Below are 17,342 nucleotides of genomic sequence, written 5' to 3' on the forward strand. Positions count from 1 at the left end.
TGCAGCTTGCAACAACTTGATTGACCTAGTTTGGCGCGAAGAGCGAACAATGAACACCTCATAAATATAGATATGTGTGATTACCAACCGCATCCCAGCTCGCAGGCAAGTGAAGCTCTTACAGGTATCGGCCAGGAATGTGGCATAGACGGGGCATTAACACCCAAGTGCTTGGTGTGTGTGGCCCGGCTATGGAACTCCATCAAGATTTGTATGAGCCAGCCAGGCAGCCAGCCAGGGTATAATGAATTTCAGACACGCACAGACGTTTTGTAATTTAAAGTTGTAACTACTGCGTTTTAAAGAGCTTTTCCCTTTTGGCCAACTAGTCATAAGTCATAAGACATACATAAACATGTGCAATGTCAAATATGTGTACCTAGCCATGTGAGCTTGTGTCTGTGTGTGATAAGCAATTTGCTGAACACGCAGATGCGCCCACCTTGAAGGCCCTTTGTCCCTTCTTGCAGATACACTCATGCTTAGTTTTATAACTACATATATTTACATGTACATATGTACATGTTTTTTGTTTTTTTTTTTTGAGTGCTGCGGTGGGGTTTCCCCTTGCGTTTGTCGCCAATTATATGCGGTTTTGTGATAATGACCAAATGATCTCAGCGCCGCTGCCTGCTGCCCGCCGCGACGCCGCACGTAATTTCAATTCATTCATAGACTCGAAAACTCGACGCCGCATCAGGCGTTTGTTTCATTCATAAATTTACCTGGTCGCGTTGTCATAATAGCTCTATCTTATGGCCGTTGTTTTCCTTCTCTTTCTTCTCAATATACTCGTGCACTCGCACATAGTATATATGGTACTTATAATTTGTGCGAGTCGCTGCCGTCTACGTTTACGTCGTCGTCGCCGTCGCCGTCTTCGTTACCGTCTTCGTCGTCGTCTCGGTCTTCGTTTTGGCTCTCCTAGCCGTTTTGCTTTATCACATTCACATGCATTATTTACCACGGGCCTGCGTTCGATAGCGATACGAATAGGAGGCAAAGCAAACGGAAGCAGCGGAAGCGGCGACGCCGACGTCGATCATTGTTGTTTCTGCTGCTGCTGCTGCCGCTGTTGTTGTTGTTCTTCTTGTATATATTTTTGACGCAAAGAAAACGAGCCGACGTCGCTTCTTCTTCTCTTCTACAACTTCTTGTTGTTGTCTCATTGTCTGTTGCTGGAGTTTTTTGAGCGAGAATGCGCGTGGAAGGCAACATGAGAAATTCATTCATAAATTCGTTGTCGTTGCCGTTGTTGTTGCTGCTTGCCTGCACCAGGAGCCGCAACGTGTGAGTGAGGAAACTTGAGTAGGTTTGCCATATGTGAGTTGCATATATACACACGTATGCTTATGCATGTACATATGTGTGAATATATTGTAGCAGCTATTTTATAGCTGTTGGTCACCTGATCTTGATGGCCATTTAGCCAAAGTTCTGTTTCGCCAGAGAAAGGAAGAAAGACAGATAGAGACAGATAGAGAGAGAGCGCGATGGATGGCTAAAGCTTTTGAACTTTGCACACGCCTGCGGTTTGACTTTTGTGCACCTGTTACACCCTGTACGCAGTGTCACCTGTTGCCAGCCTTTGCCGCTTGCCTGTTTTTGTTTGTTATTTGCTTTGGCTTTCATTTGCGTTTTTTTCTCAGTGCTAAACAAACAGCTTGTTGTTGTGTTGTTTTACTAGGTGTAGCTGTTGCTCTTCTGTTGTTTCTTTTGTTGTTGTCGGCACGATGTGATGGCCGTTTCCGTTCCACTCACACATACACAAGCACACACACACACACATAAGCACACGCTCTCTCACTTATTACGCTCAGACAGTTTCGTTTGTGAATGAATTCCATTTCGTTTCGCCCAGCTCTGAGATTTATGATAGCGAGTACATATTTCAATTCCACTTGTTGCACGCGCCGCTCGCTCCCGCTCTCTCGCTCTCTGCGCGTGTGTTTGTGTCTCTCTGGCTCGTTTCTTCTCGTTGTTTAGGATACCCAACGGACGAGGCGATCGTTTCGTTTCAGTTTGGCTTCACAAATCCAGCAATCCAATAGATACACAGAGAACCGACCAGTTACAAAATTAATTTCAGTTTTGTTTTATTTTTGTGCATTGTGCAACGTGAATTTAACTTAAATAAATTTAAATAAATCTTATCGCTCTGTGCGCGTGTGTAAATGAGAGTGTGTGTCGTCTATCTAAAAAAAAAGAGCCTAACTGATAAGCTTAACACTTTTTGCCAAGGCAATAACCACATCATATAAGTTATGATGACTAATTAGCATTAAATGCCATCAATTTAAATGAATGTGCGCTGCAACAAAAGCAACAAAAGGCAAACCAAGCAAACATTTAGCACCCCAAGTGAAGTATCTTCGCAGCCCAATCACTAGATACATTTGTATCTACAAGATCATAGGCCGCGTCGTTAACGAAAGGGTCGCGACTTTCACTGACATTTCGGGTCAAATTTGTTGATGCTTTGATTTTAACGCCAATAAATTGAAAGCAATTGAATCCAACGATCGTTGTCTGCCCACCCTTCGTGAATGCTTGTGAATGCTACGAATGATCTTAAATTGGTTTGACTTTTGACATCCAAGAGCACAACAATACTTAACCCATAACAGCATATTCATTGGCCAGCTTAGATACACATAGAGTTGTAACTGCAAAATTATGACAAATGAATGGATCGATTGGAATGATTGTCGCATGTTGCCGCCACTGCGCTCAGCGAACTACAACAACAATAACAGCAACATCAACAGCAATCAAAACAACTACAACAACAATCACCAAACATTTCTGAGCAATAATTATCAATGCTTAACCAGTAAATTTCATTTAAAAGCCCACAAGTTGCAGCAATTGCACACGAGCAATGGCAGACTACGAGGTAATTAGGCAGATAATTATGTAGAGCAAGAGCATTAACTTTAAAATAGCTTTAAGTACCTGTATATATACATACAAGTGCTTTGCGTAATTAATTTATTTTATTTTCTTTTAAATCAATTGCAGATGTGCCCACAACATTGCCGCCCCTCACGCCTGGCACAAACCGGAAGGTAAACGAGGTTCTGAAAGCCTCATTTGCCTCCTGGGAAAAGGAGGTGCAAAACTGTAATATAACCAAAGGTAAGCTTCACAACAGCTCCAAAAATAAGCAAACAAAACATTCCCGAATCGAAAACACAATTCAATTCCCATGCACTTGTCTAAATTTCAATTGCTTGCATTGGCAACGCCAATAAAATAATAATTTACAAACAGTCCCATACAAAGACGTGATCATAAATGAATATTAATCGTTTCCCACAGCAATAGACTTAGAAATGAAATTTGGTTTACAGCGCTCCCACGCACAGCAACAACATATAACAACAATAAGAATACGAATAATAATAATTAATTAGGCAACCAATGAATGCGGCATTTGAAAAAGTAATTAATTCAATTACGTATGCCATTTGAAAACTATCTATTCCTTGCAGATCCCCGCGAATGGACGGAGGAGCATGTCATCTACTGGCTGAACTGGGCCAAAAATGAGTTCTCCCTGCTCTCCATGGACCTGGGGCCATTCTGCAAAATGACCGGCCGTGAAATGGTCGAGCTGGGCAAAGAGAAATTTCTGGCCATAACCCCGGCATTTACGGGCGACATTCTGTGGGAGCATTTGGATATACTACAAAAAGGTGAGCACGTGACTGGCATCAAACAGCAGCAGTTGGCGCCAGCCAACGATTAAGTCAATCAGTCGGTCTGTCAACCAGCCAGCAGTAAACCACAAAACTAAATACTGCCCTCGTGGTCTGTCACATTTATTGCATTTTTATACAGAATTATAAAATATTAAAGCAACACCTTTTATATGACTATCGAAAATTGGATTATCAATAGACTAGTTGCATAAATGAATTCAATAGCAATTAGTTCAGAGAATTTCCAGCATTTAAATGATTAATAGAAATTAATATGTAATCCCTTCTGACTGATTCGGATAAGGATACAATCCCTTAATCAGTCCTATTAAGAAATATGTAATTTTACTAATATGACTTTGGTTTTTTGTAATTTCGAGCATTGTTTATTATGTTTTTTGTTCACCAACATTCCATCAAATCACTTGAATTTTCACGATTTGTTAGAGCGTGGATTTTCAACGTGCTTTTTAACCCAATAAAAGCCCTTAGGCGCCAAACTAAGTTTACCTGGCCATAAAGTAGAACGCCAAATTGGCGAGTTGAGTTGACGGAAGTCTTCGGGCCAGTCGGGCGAACCGGGCTAACGAAATCAAGGACAAAATTTGCTTGTGGGGTGGCGGGGGCTTGATTGTTTGGTTGGTAGCGAACGGGTTCTTTATACCATTGCCTGTTGCTTCCTGTCCGGTCCGGGCCTGGTTCGGAATTAGATTTGGCTGAGGTCCTAGCCTCGTGCAACAACAAACGCCCCGTTAAATCAGCGGCAAGTGTAACAATTTTCTTTATTTATTTTTTTTTTTTTAATAATTTATTGAGTTTAAAAACCTAAAAAGCTTTTAGTTTGGGTCTATCCTAATAATGTAACGAAAATATTGTTTAACTAATTGAATTTCCTTTACGCAGATTGTGAAAAACCAAATGAGGATATTGTGCATGGGAATTCCTTTGAATCGGCCACCACCGCCTCGGTCTGTGGATCAGACCATCAGGTAGCCAATTACCCACCAACAACACCGGCCACGACGCCGGTCTCAAACAACAGCATTGCGAGTCGCCTGTCCATGGATTATGGCACAGCAACAGCGAGCAGTGATAAGAGCTTCCACCCAACGCCTGCCATGCCACACAGCGGTAAGCGAATGTTATCCATATCCAAATACAAATTAGATACTATATATCCATAAATAGGCCTCAGATTAATCGTATAATTAGTGTTAAATCAATGACAAGTGATGTTTGCTATTGCTCATGAATTGCGGGCCATTAAGGCATCAAAGTTGTTTATGGCACATCCTCCCATCAAATTTTAGGCGATACAAGTATCTATGTATCTGCGAGATAGTTTGGAATATGTTTGGTGCATCCGGCGGAATATTAATTTAGCAATAATTTGCCTAAGCAGCCAATCGAGGCACCTACGACCACGATTACGATTACGAACAACGATTACGATTATATATGGCAGCGATATCTGTCTGGCCAGCAATGGGCAGATCCAGATCTTTATTAATCGCCAATGCGGTATGCAATCCATTGAGTGTGGAGTGCGAGCTGTTTTATTTGTATTTTTGGATTGGCTTTTAATTTATTTATGTGAAATTGAAATTGAAACGGAAATTAAATTTTAAAACAAATAGCTAAATGTTGTCGGCGCTGCGACTGGCGCCAGCGTAGGCAGCCGGCGTCCACGTCGACAGCATATCTAAATATCTATTTAAATTGTTTACATATAAGGCAACATTCGAAACGAAACGAAACGAAACGGCGAAACCCCTCAGCACAGCTTGAGATACATTTATTAAATGCGTCGCCGTACAAATTGTAGCGACAGCGGCGCATCATTAATGCATTGTATCTGTATCTGTATCTGTAGCTGTAGCTGTATCTGCAGCAGCATCTTGCGCTTCATCTGCATCTGCTGAGCCCGTGTTAACATGATGTAGCGTGCGCCACATAAATTTATTAATATTCAAAACGCTGCCCACAACGAGTTACAGTTAGTCCACTCTCACAAGCTAATAGGGCTCAGTCGCTGCTGTTGACATTATAAAAAATTAATTGAATTTATGGCTTTGACACATTATGACCATAAATGTTATATTTCCATATACGCAGCCATAAGTGTGCACAGCTAATGAAATAATCAAGCAATTTGACAAAAAAAATAATTTATAATAAAATATTAAAGAATGGCACGACTGCTGCATACGCTTCCTTAAGCTGAGCTGCTGGCAAATGAAACTCAAGAAGCAACATATTGAAACAAGTGAAGAAACAGATAAATGTATATAATACTACGAATATTAGGCTTAAACTAAGTTTTGATGTACTAAATGGGCATCTGTTTGTATCTGTATCAAACGTTCTCATGCACTCGTGCAACTCTGCTGTTAGTTAGTTTATCCAAGCTAAAATCTACATTAATACTCAATCGAAAATCGTGTAGAGTGCGCGCGTTCTTAAATGCTTACTTTAGTCGCTGCGACTCAACGTCTTCAATTTGATTCAATAATTTCTATATGGACGCAGAGACCCTCTTTTATTTTTGTTCATCTGGCAGATCGCTGCGTTGCCCGTTGCCCGCATACAAATGATGTGATTCGGCTTGTCAACGAGCGGCGTTCAAGTCGGGTATGGTAAACCTCCTGCTGGTTTTGTAGGTTGTTTGCTTAATTCGTTTCGATTGTCTTTTTGTCAGTCATTAATTTGCTGCATTTACATATTATTGATGTTTTTAGCTGCCCCCTAAGCAGCCCCTCGCTCAGGTCCACTTTACGCATTTGCATACATGAATTTATGTACATGGATCCGTGAAGCTTTCAGATTGTGTGAAAACTGTTGGACTTGCTGGATATCTATACATATATATATATATATATATATATATATATATTTCTCTGGCTGGCACTCCAGCTCATGACTTGTTGACACTTTGACTCTAGCTGCAAGAATTGGCTCTCAGGGCCATGTCCTTAAGTGCACAGGCAATTATGTAAATGAAGACTTGATATTTATTTCATCCAGGTGTTCGTCTGGCGGATTTTAACTAGTTCGCTACTCGACATTTACAATTAAAAGCGACACTTGAACATGTCTTGAAAAATCATACAACCATTGAAAGTAAAACATGATTATGATTAATTGTGCCCATTAAAATTGAGTTTATGCCTTGCAAAGGTTTTCCAAATTTAACAGTCGAAGAACCAAGAAACAGTGTCATGAACGCCCAGCTACTAACTTGAATTTATTTTTATGGCTGTTTCTTTTTCTGCTGCTGCTGCTGTTGTTGTTGGTTTTGTTGTATTTTTTGTGTGTATTCTTTTGTAAAGTTTGTTTTAATTTGAGCTGCCGCTGCCCGCACCTAGAGCTCTAAACTGGCATCCAACAAATACAACACCTACAACCAAAGTCAGCCAAGCGCAAAAAAGTTGAAAATGCTTTGAGTTTCGTCATCGGGCAGCGATTTCTGAACACATATACCATGATATACGTATACATATACATATATATAATCCATAGTTAGGCATCCCCCTCCAAATCCCACCCGGCGAGCACGTCGAGTGATTTACAACTTTGTTGCATTCTGGAACGCATTACATTTAGGTGTTATGTGGCATACGGCATAGTTTTGCCTGAGCTCTTCACTTTCAATGTGCCTACTCTCATATATAGATAGATATTTTTCTTTCCATTTGATTTTCTTGAATCAATTTTCGCAGCTAACGCTTACTCATCACTTTGTGCAAAACGACCAGATACAATAACTCACAGATAGCTCACATATGATTACCAGTTAGGTATGTCTATGTGTATGTGTCTGTGTCTGTGTCTGTGTCTGTATGGACAGTCAGGGTCTTTGAATGTTTTGGTTGAGAGCGCATCTGGGCTAGTGTATCTTAGATATTTGCACGCAAAATTGTTTTTATTAGCGCTGCCTTCGTATTGTTCTCCCCGATACAATGCGATGCGACTTGAAATATGTGGTCAAGCCCATATGCTTGCTGGCTTAATTAGAAGCCCTTGGACCCAGCTAGATATAAGAAAGGCCATCTACCTTTCAACACCAGCCCAACGGACGGATCGGACCATTGTTAAACGCATATTTGCGAAAAATTTGTTCTATTTTCAGAGCTATTTATTTTTTTTTGTTTTTTTATTGTTTTTAGTTTTTATTCGCGTAGCATATATATATATATTTCTACACAATAAAATGCCTGATGCGTGAAATGTTTGTCCAAGCTTGAAGAGTTGCCATTGTTGCCGTTGTGTGGCTGTTGATTCATGTTCATCATCATCAGCAACAGCAGCAACAACAACAACAACAGCAACAACAACAACAACATGAACATCAAGCTGATGTCGGCATATAACCTCAGCCCAGGCAGCCAACCGATCAGACAGACCTGAGAGTCAGTCCGTCAGTTGGCCTGGTGAGTGCTCCACTCGCTTTTCAAATCGCTTGGCCATGCGAGTTGCGTCTTTGCTCGTGCCGCGCGTAGGTTGTTGCCTCACAAAATGACACATTTAATGCATATTTGACTTGTAGATACATTTGAGTGCGCATGCAGACGCCCCGCCCCGCCTTCTTCCACCTTCAACTACTCCACAGCAACGCCACGGGGTCAGAGTCAGAACTAACGCCTCTGATCGCCATATTGCGTGTCACACACTCAACGACAATTTCACACACACACACACTCACACATCTTCATATCTTGTAGTGAACTCTGGCGACGATCGCGAATATAAGTACAAGTACTCATGAGTGTATTTGTGACATTTGTGGAGTCTTGAGTGTGTGCCAAGCGTTTTAGTTTAGTTACAGTTTGTTAATTTTGAAAGCGACAATGGAATTCCTTGCATGTGACAGATCACACTTATTTACACACAGCTGTGCGTGTGTGTGTGTTTGCTAGTGTGTGTAGGCTTATAAAAAACTAAGATTAATATACTTTTAATTTGCACGCAAGAGACGACGTGTGAAAGTTTGGCTGAAAGTTGTAATTAAAGTCTAGAGATGCTCGTTAAATTAAGCAGCAAGTATATCAATCGATAAATCAATCGATAAATATAATAACCAAAACTAACCTAACTTGGGGATAAAATGTTTTAATAATAGTAATTCGAAACTTTAAATGACAAAGTTCAAAACATTTGATAATAGGACATTTCGAGACTATTAATTGAAATTTTAAAAAGAAGAACTTAAAAATGCTCTAGATATAGAGATTATTGATACGCATTACATATACATATATATATATGAGATCTATCCCTGATTAGCATACAATGTAAGTCTGTTAAAATGAATAACTTTTAGTGCCTTCCGCCTATTATTAATTACACTAAATTCAAACATTAACGCAAGACAATTTGCGCCTCCCACAAATTATGTGGCAACCAAGCAGAACATGGGGCCGGTCAAAAGACATTCACATTCAGCGCGATGGGGAGCTGAAAGAGAGAGAGTGAGAGAGTGAGAGAGTGAGAGTGTGAGAGAGAGAGATAGAGAGACAGCCAGCTAATAGACGAACCACGCACCATGGCCAAAATAGAGCACATAAAACCCTTAAGTCATAACATCTACGACTTGAAATTATGTTGATTGCAAATTTGTTAAGGTCATAAAATTAAATTTCGTTTTTAATTTTAACGCCATTGTTGCTGCAGTGAAGCAAAAAAAAGGAGAGAAAAGAAAAACAGAAAGAAAATTAACTACTGGGCCATCCAGAAGTTAGCAACTGGCATCAGGCATATTATTATAGCATTTAGCGGAATTTAATGCGCCCACTTCACTCCGTGGCAGAGGCTACACTTAGAAGAATACCTAGCATATTAATCATACTCGGCGCAACAATGGTTAGAGCCAACTCGGGGGCCTTCAGGCCAGAAATCACATTGCTGCTAATTAACATAGTCGCAGCGCAGTTGATTGTTGAAGCCAAAGATTTGTACTACGCGCCTGCGCGCTTCGTTGGTCAACTATTGGTGGTGCTGCTGGTGGTGCTGCTGCTGCTGGTGGTGCTGCTGCTGGTGGTGGCAGAGCGCGCCAAGCTGTGAAAAGTCAAGTGAACGGTTCAGCTTAATGGTATTTTCTGTGTATGTTTTTTTTTAGCATGGTTCAAAAGCCGCACAACCTAGAATTTAGCCCTGCTCATATCGGGGGAGGTTGCACTCTGTGGTTTCCCTTTTCTTTTTTTTTCCATTCTTCTTGTGGTTGCTGCGATCGCCAGTTAGTTAGCTACTGCCACATTGCAGTGTTCTCTGCGGATTTCGTTTAATTTATTACCATATTCAGCTGAATCTGACGCGCGCCAACGGCAACACCAGCCCGGTTACAGCAATGGCATTGGATCTAATGTGTTGCTGCACCCCTCGCCAGCCTGGGCGGCGTTACGTATTCATAGGTAAAAATTCAAATGGGTTCTACGTCTGCTCGCTTGTATATGGTGGCAATATTCGTCTACCCGTTTACTCGCAGTATATTTCTATATACTTATACTTAGTTTTTTTTTTTTTCATACCCATTGTTGCTGTCGACGCCGGTGACGATGACGGCGTCTCCTCGATGTTGGGACTCGAGCTGCCTTTTTTTTGTTCAGTTTTTCGTTTTTTGTGCTCGTTTTATTTCGTTACGTACGTAGATGTAAATTTACGCCATAGAAAAGCGTTACGGTCGAGTTAATTTAAAACAAAGAACATTCAAAAGAACAACATCAACGGCAACTGTGAGTTGGACTTTTTGTTGCTGTTGTTGTTGTTGTTGTTTTGTTTTCGACTCGGGGGAAAAAAAATTAAACATTAAATAGTATAATGCGAAAGCCGCTAATAGCAACAACAACAACAGCAACAACAACAACAACACAAGAGCAAAAGGCAATGAACGAAACGCAGCGACGAAAGATACAAACGGACTTGCATAGTGAATACGAATAAATTCATACTTGGATTCATGTGTAACACTAGCTGCAAATAATTTGTATCCAAAAAATATTAACTGACCTGAGTTTTAATAGATGGTACTATTGACACCAAATACTTATTTTCAAAGCGCAGCATCTCTCCTTTAAAAAAGTAAACAAAAATTCGTTTCTATGAGCATAAAGTAACATTATCTCCAAGTTAATATAATCAATAACTATTCGAGCCAGATAATCAAAGATATAATCAAAACTTTGACAACAACTGAACCAAATCGAAGCTTAACTTTTAGTTGCTTAGCACTGCGAATCATTGAATCGTATCGCAGTAATTTTCAAAAGTTTAATTCAATAAAATCGCTCAATCTTTAAATGATGCATATTAATTTTAATCATATAATTAATAGTCTATTATTACAAAGGTAATTTTTAGCCTTTTTTTAAGTTACTGAACTGCATTTTGCTGCTATTGCATTAAAGCTAAATACTTTTTTGTTGATTCTTCAGTCTAACTATCTGGTACACTAAAAACTTGCCCCATGTCAATAATTAACCCATTTAGTTGATGCATAGCTAATTTTTCTATACACATTTGGCATTGCAAAAAACGTTTTGAAAAACGTATTGAAATCATGCTTCGAGGCTGGCTGGCAATTAATTTGCAATCAACTTTCAAAATTTTATTTGTTAGGTAACCAAAGAGCGACAAGCCAAGCACTTTATGCATCATTAAGAATTAGGCAAACAAAAAACAAACGACAAAATGGAGAAATACTGACGCACACACACACACATAGGCACACAACTTAAGATATCTAAATGTATTTGTAACTTTTTGCTGCCCAGATGTGGCCCGAGTTGGCCAACAACATACGCCAATTTATAATTATTAACTCCGGCAAACGAACAAATATAAATAAAATCAAATTATGTTCGTTTCGTGAGTGTGTGTTTAGTGAGGGAAATCGTCTTTTGAGCTTAGATCGAGATTGAGACTCGGACGAAGACTGCGACTGGACCTGAAACTGGGGCTGAGACTGAGTCGGAGACGGAGAAGGAGACGGAGACGGAGACGGAGACTACTGAGACTGAAGCCCCCTAAAGAACTACGCCAACATCCGCTGCTGGCCGCTTCGATGAATGGGGCACCGAAAGCCGGTTCGTTGCTCGATTGAATGAATGAATGGAAATGAATGAACTGTAACTTGTTTTAGATTTGCGGACAATCTGCCTAGACTCCGATTCCGAATCCAAATCTGACTCCCGACTCTACATATATATCTCTCTCTCTCCATTAGTTCAACTGTGTGTGTGTGTGCTTTGTGCAAGAGCTTTGTGTAATTTGGTTTACCTCTTTTTTTTTATTTTTATTTTTTTACTTCAGCTGTTACCTCAAAAGAGTTCACATGAAAGAGACGGCAATGGCGACAAAATGTTGACCGGATGTGAGGCTGCGCTTTTTTCTGCCATTGCTCCTGTATGTGTGCGAGCGTATGCGCCCGTGTGTGTGTGTGTGTGTCTGTGTTTCGATGATTATATTATTAATGCGAATTTCAAGTCTAAAGCACACAAATTAATAAATATGTTGAAAACATGCTTCAATTATAACGAATTAAATGCTGGAGGAAAAACCTATTTTGGGTAGAAATTATTTTTAGATAGAAATTATTATACCCTGAATCCATGGAAAATGGATAAAAATAAAAATATAATGGTTTTGTAAAAAATTCATGTATCAGGCAGAAGGAAGCATCTCCGAGCCCATAAAGTATATATATTCTTGATCAGTATCACGAGTCGAGTCTATCCAGCCATGTCCGTCTGCCTGTCTATCCGTCCGTATGTATGAACGCGTCGATCTCAGAACTTATATGAGCCAAAGACTTGACTTGATCGTTCGTTTCTTTCCGATAATCGATAACTTGCCCTTTTTCAAAGCATTCGACAAAAATAAACCTCTTAGGTCTTAAGAGCTAGAGTCACCAAATTTGACATGTAGCTTCTTGAAAAGTAAATACAGATTAAGTATCTTTCATTTTGGGCTATCTTGGTATGGCTGTAAGATGTGAGGCGGTTGCAAAGTTTAAAGGAGTTGCGAGCTCGAACCCGATACAGGAAACTTACTTTTTAACAATCTTTTTAATGCTGCATTTGGTGTTGGTAGCTGAAGTTTCAGGGTATATCCCCTAGTCGAGCACTCCTGACTGTAACACACTTATTTTTAGATACAAATTCTTCATCAAGCGTGTTCTTTGCCTTAGTTCCTTTAAATTATCTATAATAAGTACTTCGAATTGGTATATGATTTAAAGCTTAAGCGATTTCTTTAAATTGTAAACAGTTTTTGGGAGTTCATAAATGTCTTTGGTTCACTTCCCTTTACCAGCCACAATTTCCGGACAATGTAGCAAACCGAAAATATCTGCGAAAATATTCGTCAGATTGGTGCCACGCCCAACTAAAAACTGGCGCCCATCATTCAGTCAGCGTCTTTGCAATTTCCTTGCATATTTCCGCCGTTACAGTTTTCATCAGCCTTTTTGGCTTTTCCCCATTTTAGATGCACACATTTTCTTTTTTGTTTATTTGCCCACGCGGCATTTGTAATTTTCATGAACGCAATTTTGTGGCCGCCAGCTAATTGAATTGTGTGATTTTTCTATTTTTCACTGGCCGCCAATCGAATTATTCGCTAGACTTGCACAGAAAATGCTTTGATTCCATAATTTATTTGTGCAATAACTGTAGAGCGCGGAATATCTTTAAGATACATTTGTATCTTGCCAATTATTAAAGTCTAGCTGAGGCTTAAATTGCATGAAATACGAAACAATTGAATTATCAAATTTCAAAACAACACAAACAGTTATCAGATGTGACCTTGGCACAGGAAACTATCCCCTGGCTAATTGTGCACAGATCTCGGGTGATCCAACACCCTTGGGAACAGAGGCCAAGCCCGAAACAAGCAAAAGCAACAACATTCAATGCCAACACTTGTCACTCGACAGACAAATAACAAAATTATATGGAAATGCAACAAATAAACTAGGGAAAACCAACTTCTGTGAGGGTCACCATGGCTGCAGGGCCCTTTGGCAATGTGAGCACGAGGGTGAGAGTGCGCCCCCAGCTGAATTCCAGCACTGGCTGCAGCAAGTGCAGCATTTCTCGGGGTGGGTTCTGCACTCTTCAGATAGAAGAAACAACCACCAGCAGGACCTGCAGCGGCATGTCCTGCTACTGCTCCTGCTCCTGCTCCAGCCACTGAGCACAATTTGTAGAGTTGGCATTCGGCAAATGTTATAATTTGTAGCCAGCACCTGAGCTAGTTGAAGTTCAGGCTCGAGTTCTCCGGACAACGTGGGAAAATTCTCATTCCGAAAGCTAATGCAATTTGGGCTGCGGGCTCGTAAATTCAGTGCAAAAGTTGGTCTCTTGATTTTTATCAGTTTGCCGCCCTGCCCGGTTAGTTGCCTATTTTTATTTTATTCTCTTTCTCTTCGTGTCGCTGGCTTTTACATTTAATTTTCACATCGTTATGCGTTGTTGCTATGGTTGTTGCTGTTGTTGTTGTTGTTGTTGTTGGCCTGCCTTCGTCTCATTTATTTGTTTTGTTGTTATTGTTGTTGCTGTTGTTTTGTTTTTTGTTTTTTTTTTTATTTGGGCGGTTTTATTTTTTCTCGCTCGCTTTGTTTTAAATGCGTCAAAGTGTAAATAAATTTGAATTTTCAGCTTGTTTTAGCTTTTAATTTTTTGTTTTTCGCTCGTCTGCTGGGCCTTTGCAATTTTTCAGCCCAGAGACCGCACTCGGCACAGTCCCCAGCCCCCGTCCCGTCCCGTCCCGGATTGTTTTTTCTGCTGTCGGCATTTTGTCGTTTGATCTGTGCGCTTGCGCAGCTGATTTGTTGTTGCCTTTGCCGTTAATGTTGTTGATGTTGTTTTCATATTGTTTCATTTGCAGCTCTTGTTGTTGTTTACCTGCCATGTTTCTCCTGTTTGCCCAGACTCTAGTACCCATGCATATTGCCCAAGTTCTTCACCTCATTTGCCTAGATAAGGCCTCAAAGTATGAACAGTTGGCTTGCAGTTACGTTTCAAAGGAAGCGACTAGATCCTGAATCCAAAGAGAGATTGACAAAATATATGTGTAAAAAGTATAACGTCATATTTTTATTGATTCAGCAAAAATTTGATTACTTTGAATTCTTTTTGGGCTTAAGCTTCAACTAACTGATCAAAATAATTAATGTTTTTTTTCAACTTTTTACCGGATATTCGATTTCTTAATGAAGTTTTTCCAATTAGCTGCATTTAATTTTAGTTGCCTAAGCTATAGTAAATATTTTGCAGTATCTGCACCCTAGCCACGCCCGACTTGTGTCTCCCACGCTAAAATTGTATCCTTTGGCAGGACGAAACATTTAGACGCAATGAGCTGGAACGTTAGACTCGCCTGTGTCGTGGGTTGGACATTTGTCGTGTAATTTATCAAAATTCAAACATAGCATTTTTTATAAATAAGCCTGGAGAAAAAAGGGAATGAATACTACCCCCAGCAGCCGTGGGAAAACATTGCGCATACCATTTCTGAGGTGGGCTATTAAAAAGCAATTGCATATGTGCAATTAATGAGCCGCCGAATATATATCCTATATGCAGTGTATGTGTGTGTCTCGATTGCCCGATGGCTTGCCAAAAATGAAAAGAAAAAACAAAGTGGATAAGGGAAAAGGCTAAAAAGGAAGGTTTATTATTGGTCATTTCATGCGAAAAGCGTGAAGAACAAGATCCAGAGAACAGCATGACAAATGAGCAAGGTTGTTGTGGGCCGGGAGTGCACAAAAGCCGTAGGATATCTCGGTGAATCACAAAGAACAACAAGCAAATGAGAATACAACATCCGGTAATTTACTTCCTTTAGTTCCGTATCGATACCTTGAAGCCCAGAGGGGCCCTAAAGAACATTCAGTTCAGTTCAGTTCAGTGCCTTTTGTTGCCGCGCGCAAGTGGTAGAGATTTCAGTCTTATGAATGAGCCTGCCACAAGTGCAGGCGAGCCAGAAAGAGAAAGGACGAGCCCAAGACTTGGCTGCAGCAAAAGGACAATGCGTCGGCGCAAGTAAATTAGGCAAGCCAAAGGCAGCAGCGCCAAAGTGGCCTGGCAGGTAGCAGCAACAGGGGCAGACACCGGGCGACCGACCGAGCCAAGGCGAGCCTTCGCCTTCGCCTGACATTCTAATATCCTATTCCCATATCGCCTGGCTGCATCTTGCGTGTGTGTCTGGATGTGTGTGCAGCATTTCGTCCAGGCAACCAACAGTTTTCTCACAGCGTTCACAACTCGGAACCAAAACTCGGAAATGTGTGGGCGATTGCGTGCATATGTGTGCCTGAGTGTGTGTGCATGTGTGTGTGTGTGGCACACAATCTGGCTACGAATTACATTGGAAAAAAGCGCAAACTCAGGCACACACAACAGTTGTCCGGACCTCGGCCTGGGGTCGGCGTCTTTCTCGCACTCTCGTACACTCCACAGGGCACACATGTTGTCCGAATTTTGTTGTTGCTGCTGCTGCTGCTGCTGCTGCTGTTATTGTTGTTGTTGGCGGCGTAGTCATGGTGATAGTTGGACAGGTGCACAATTTGACGTTCAGCCAGCCGTTCGAGTTGCGTTCTCGCAGGGTTCAGGTTCATTCGTTTATGCTTTGCGTTGTCGTTGTTGCTGTTGATGGTGTTCTTGTTGTTGTTGTTGTTGGTGTTGTTGCCTGCTGACCGCATGCCACCTTCTGTGCTCAGTGGGGAACGGTATTAAATGAGCCATTTAGCGAGTCAGTCAAATTTTAGGACTTACCAACTGGCCGCACAGTTGAAGGCCCGACGGCAGCAACAAGCAGAGTACACCAAACCAGATCAATAAATTCCAACTAGCTCTGATTGAAGATCAACTGATTGATTGATTGATGGTTACTTCCTGTTGCTGTTTAATATATTATTAGAGTCATTTTCAGAAGAAGAACTTCTTTCAAAATGAAATCGAGTTTTGGCATCGCCAGAAGAGAATCGCACAGTTTTCACCTAACTATATGAAGAAAAGATGCATTTGAAATGACGGCAATTGAAGGTTAGAAAACGTATAATCCTTAATCTTTTGATCTGTAGTATTATACTCCCATACTAATGCAGTTAGATAGGAATGCGCCATATGTAAACTTTATGGCCCACGGTAGCGTTCTGGTCAAGATCAATGCTTCCTTTAGTAGTTGGCATTTGAGCCAAGATCAACAATTTGCAGCAGAGTTTTTAATCAAGAAGCTCAAGTACTCGCAAGTACCAAGATCAATAATATTTATAACCAAGCCTCATTTATGGCCAGATCATTACATTTTGCCTCATCAGAGCTGAAGATCAATGATGGTGCTGTTGCTGCTGTTGCTGCTGTCGCTGGAAAGCGACTCCTTGCAAGCGCTCTATCAAAGTATCTGGTTTCATTTCCGCTCTACATGCGCGCCAAGGAGCTGCAAAGATAATGCAACTCACAAGGCAACCTCTCGTACCCATACCCATATCCATACCCATTTCCATTCGCATTCCCATTCCCATTCCCATTTCCACTCCCAGTCCCATTCCTATGATCATCCTCATTCTCATGCTCCTGCTGGTGTTGCTGCTGCTCCATTCAATGCTGTTGTTTGTATTTATGTGTGTGTGTGCGTGTG

The 17,342-nt window shown here is 40.8% G+C and overlaps 1 protein-coding gene across 2 annotated transcripts in view; it reads left to right on the forward strand.

Annotated features, from left to right (window-relative positions):
* Positions 1-17,342, forward strand: part of pnt (pointed) — a 59,310-nt gene that overhangs the window by 32,986 nt on the left and 8,982 nt on the right. Inside the window, exons 1-4 of one of the 2 annotated variants that reach the window (XM_064695215.1) lie at positions 2,321-2,896; positions 3,022-3,138; positions 3,495-3,698; positions 4,608-4,835. In XM_064695215.1, the coding sequence (XP_064551285.1) occupies positions 2,677-2,896; positions 3,022-3,138; positions 3,495-3,698; positions 4,608-4,835 (769 nt within the window). In that variant the 5' untranslated portion in view covers positions 2,321-2,676. Of the gene's footprint in view, positions 1-2,320; positions 2,897-3,021; positions 3,139-3,494; positions 3,699-4,607; positions 4,836-17,342 lie in introns of those variants that run through there. The other variant, XM_064695212.1, reaches the window with a different exon arrangement.

This window comes from Drosophila montana, unplaced genomic scaffold, assembly GCF_035044405.1.
Source record: "Drosophila montana isolate Dmon_TW-CO22-7 unplaced genomic scaffold, ASM3504440v1 contig_3733_1, whole genome shotgun sequence".
Lineage (NCBI taxonomy): Eukaryota > Metazoa > Arthropoda > Insecta > Diptera > Drosophilidae > Drosophila > Drosophila montana.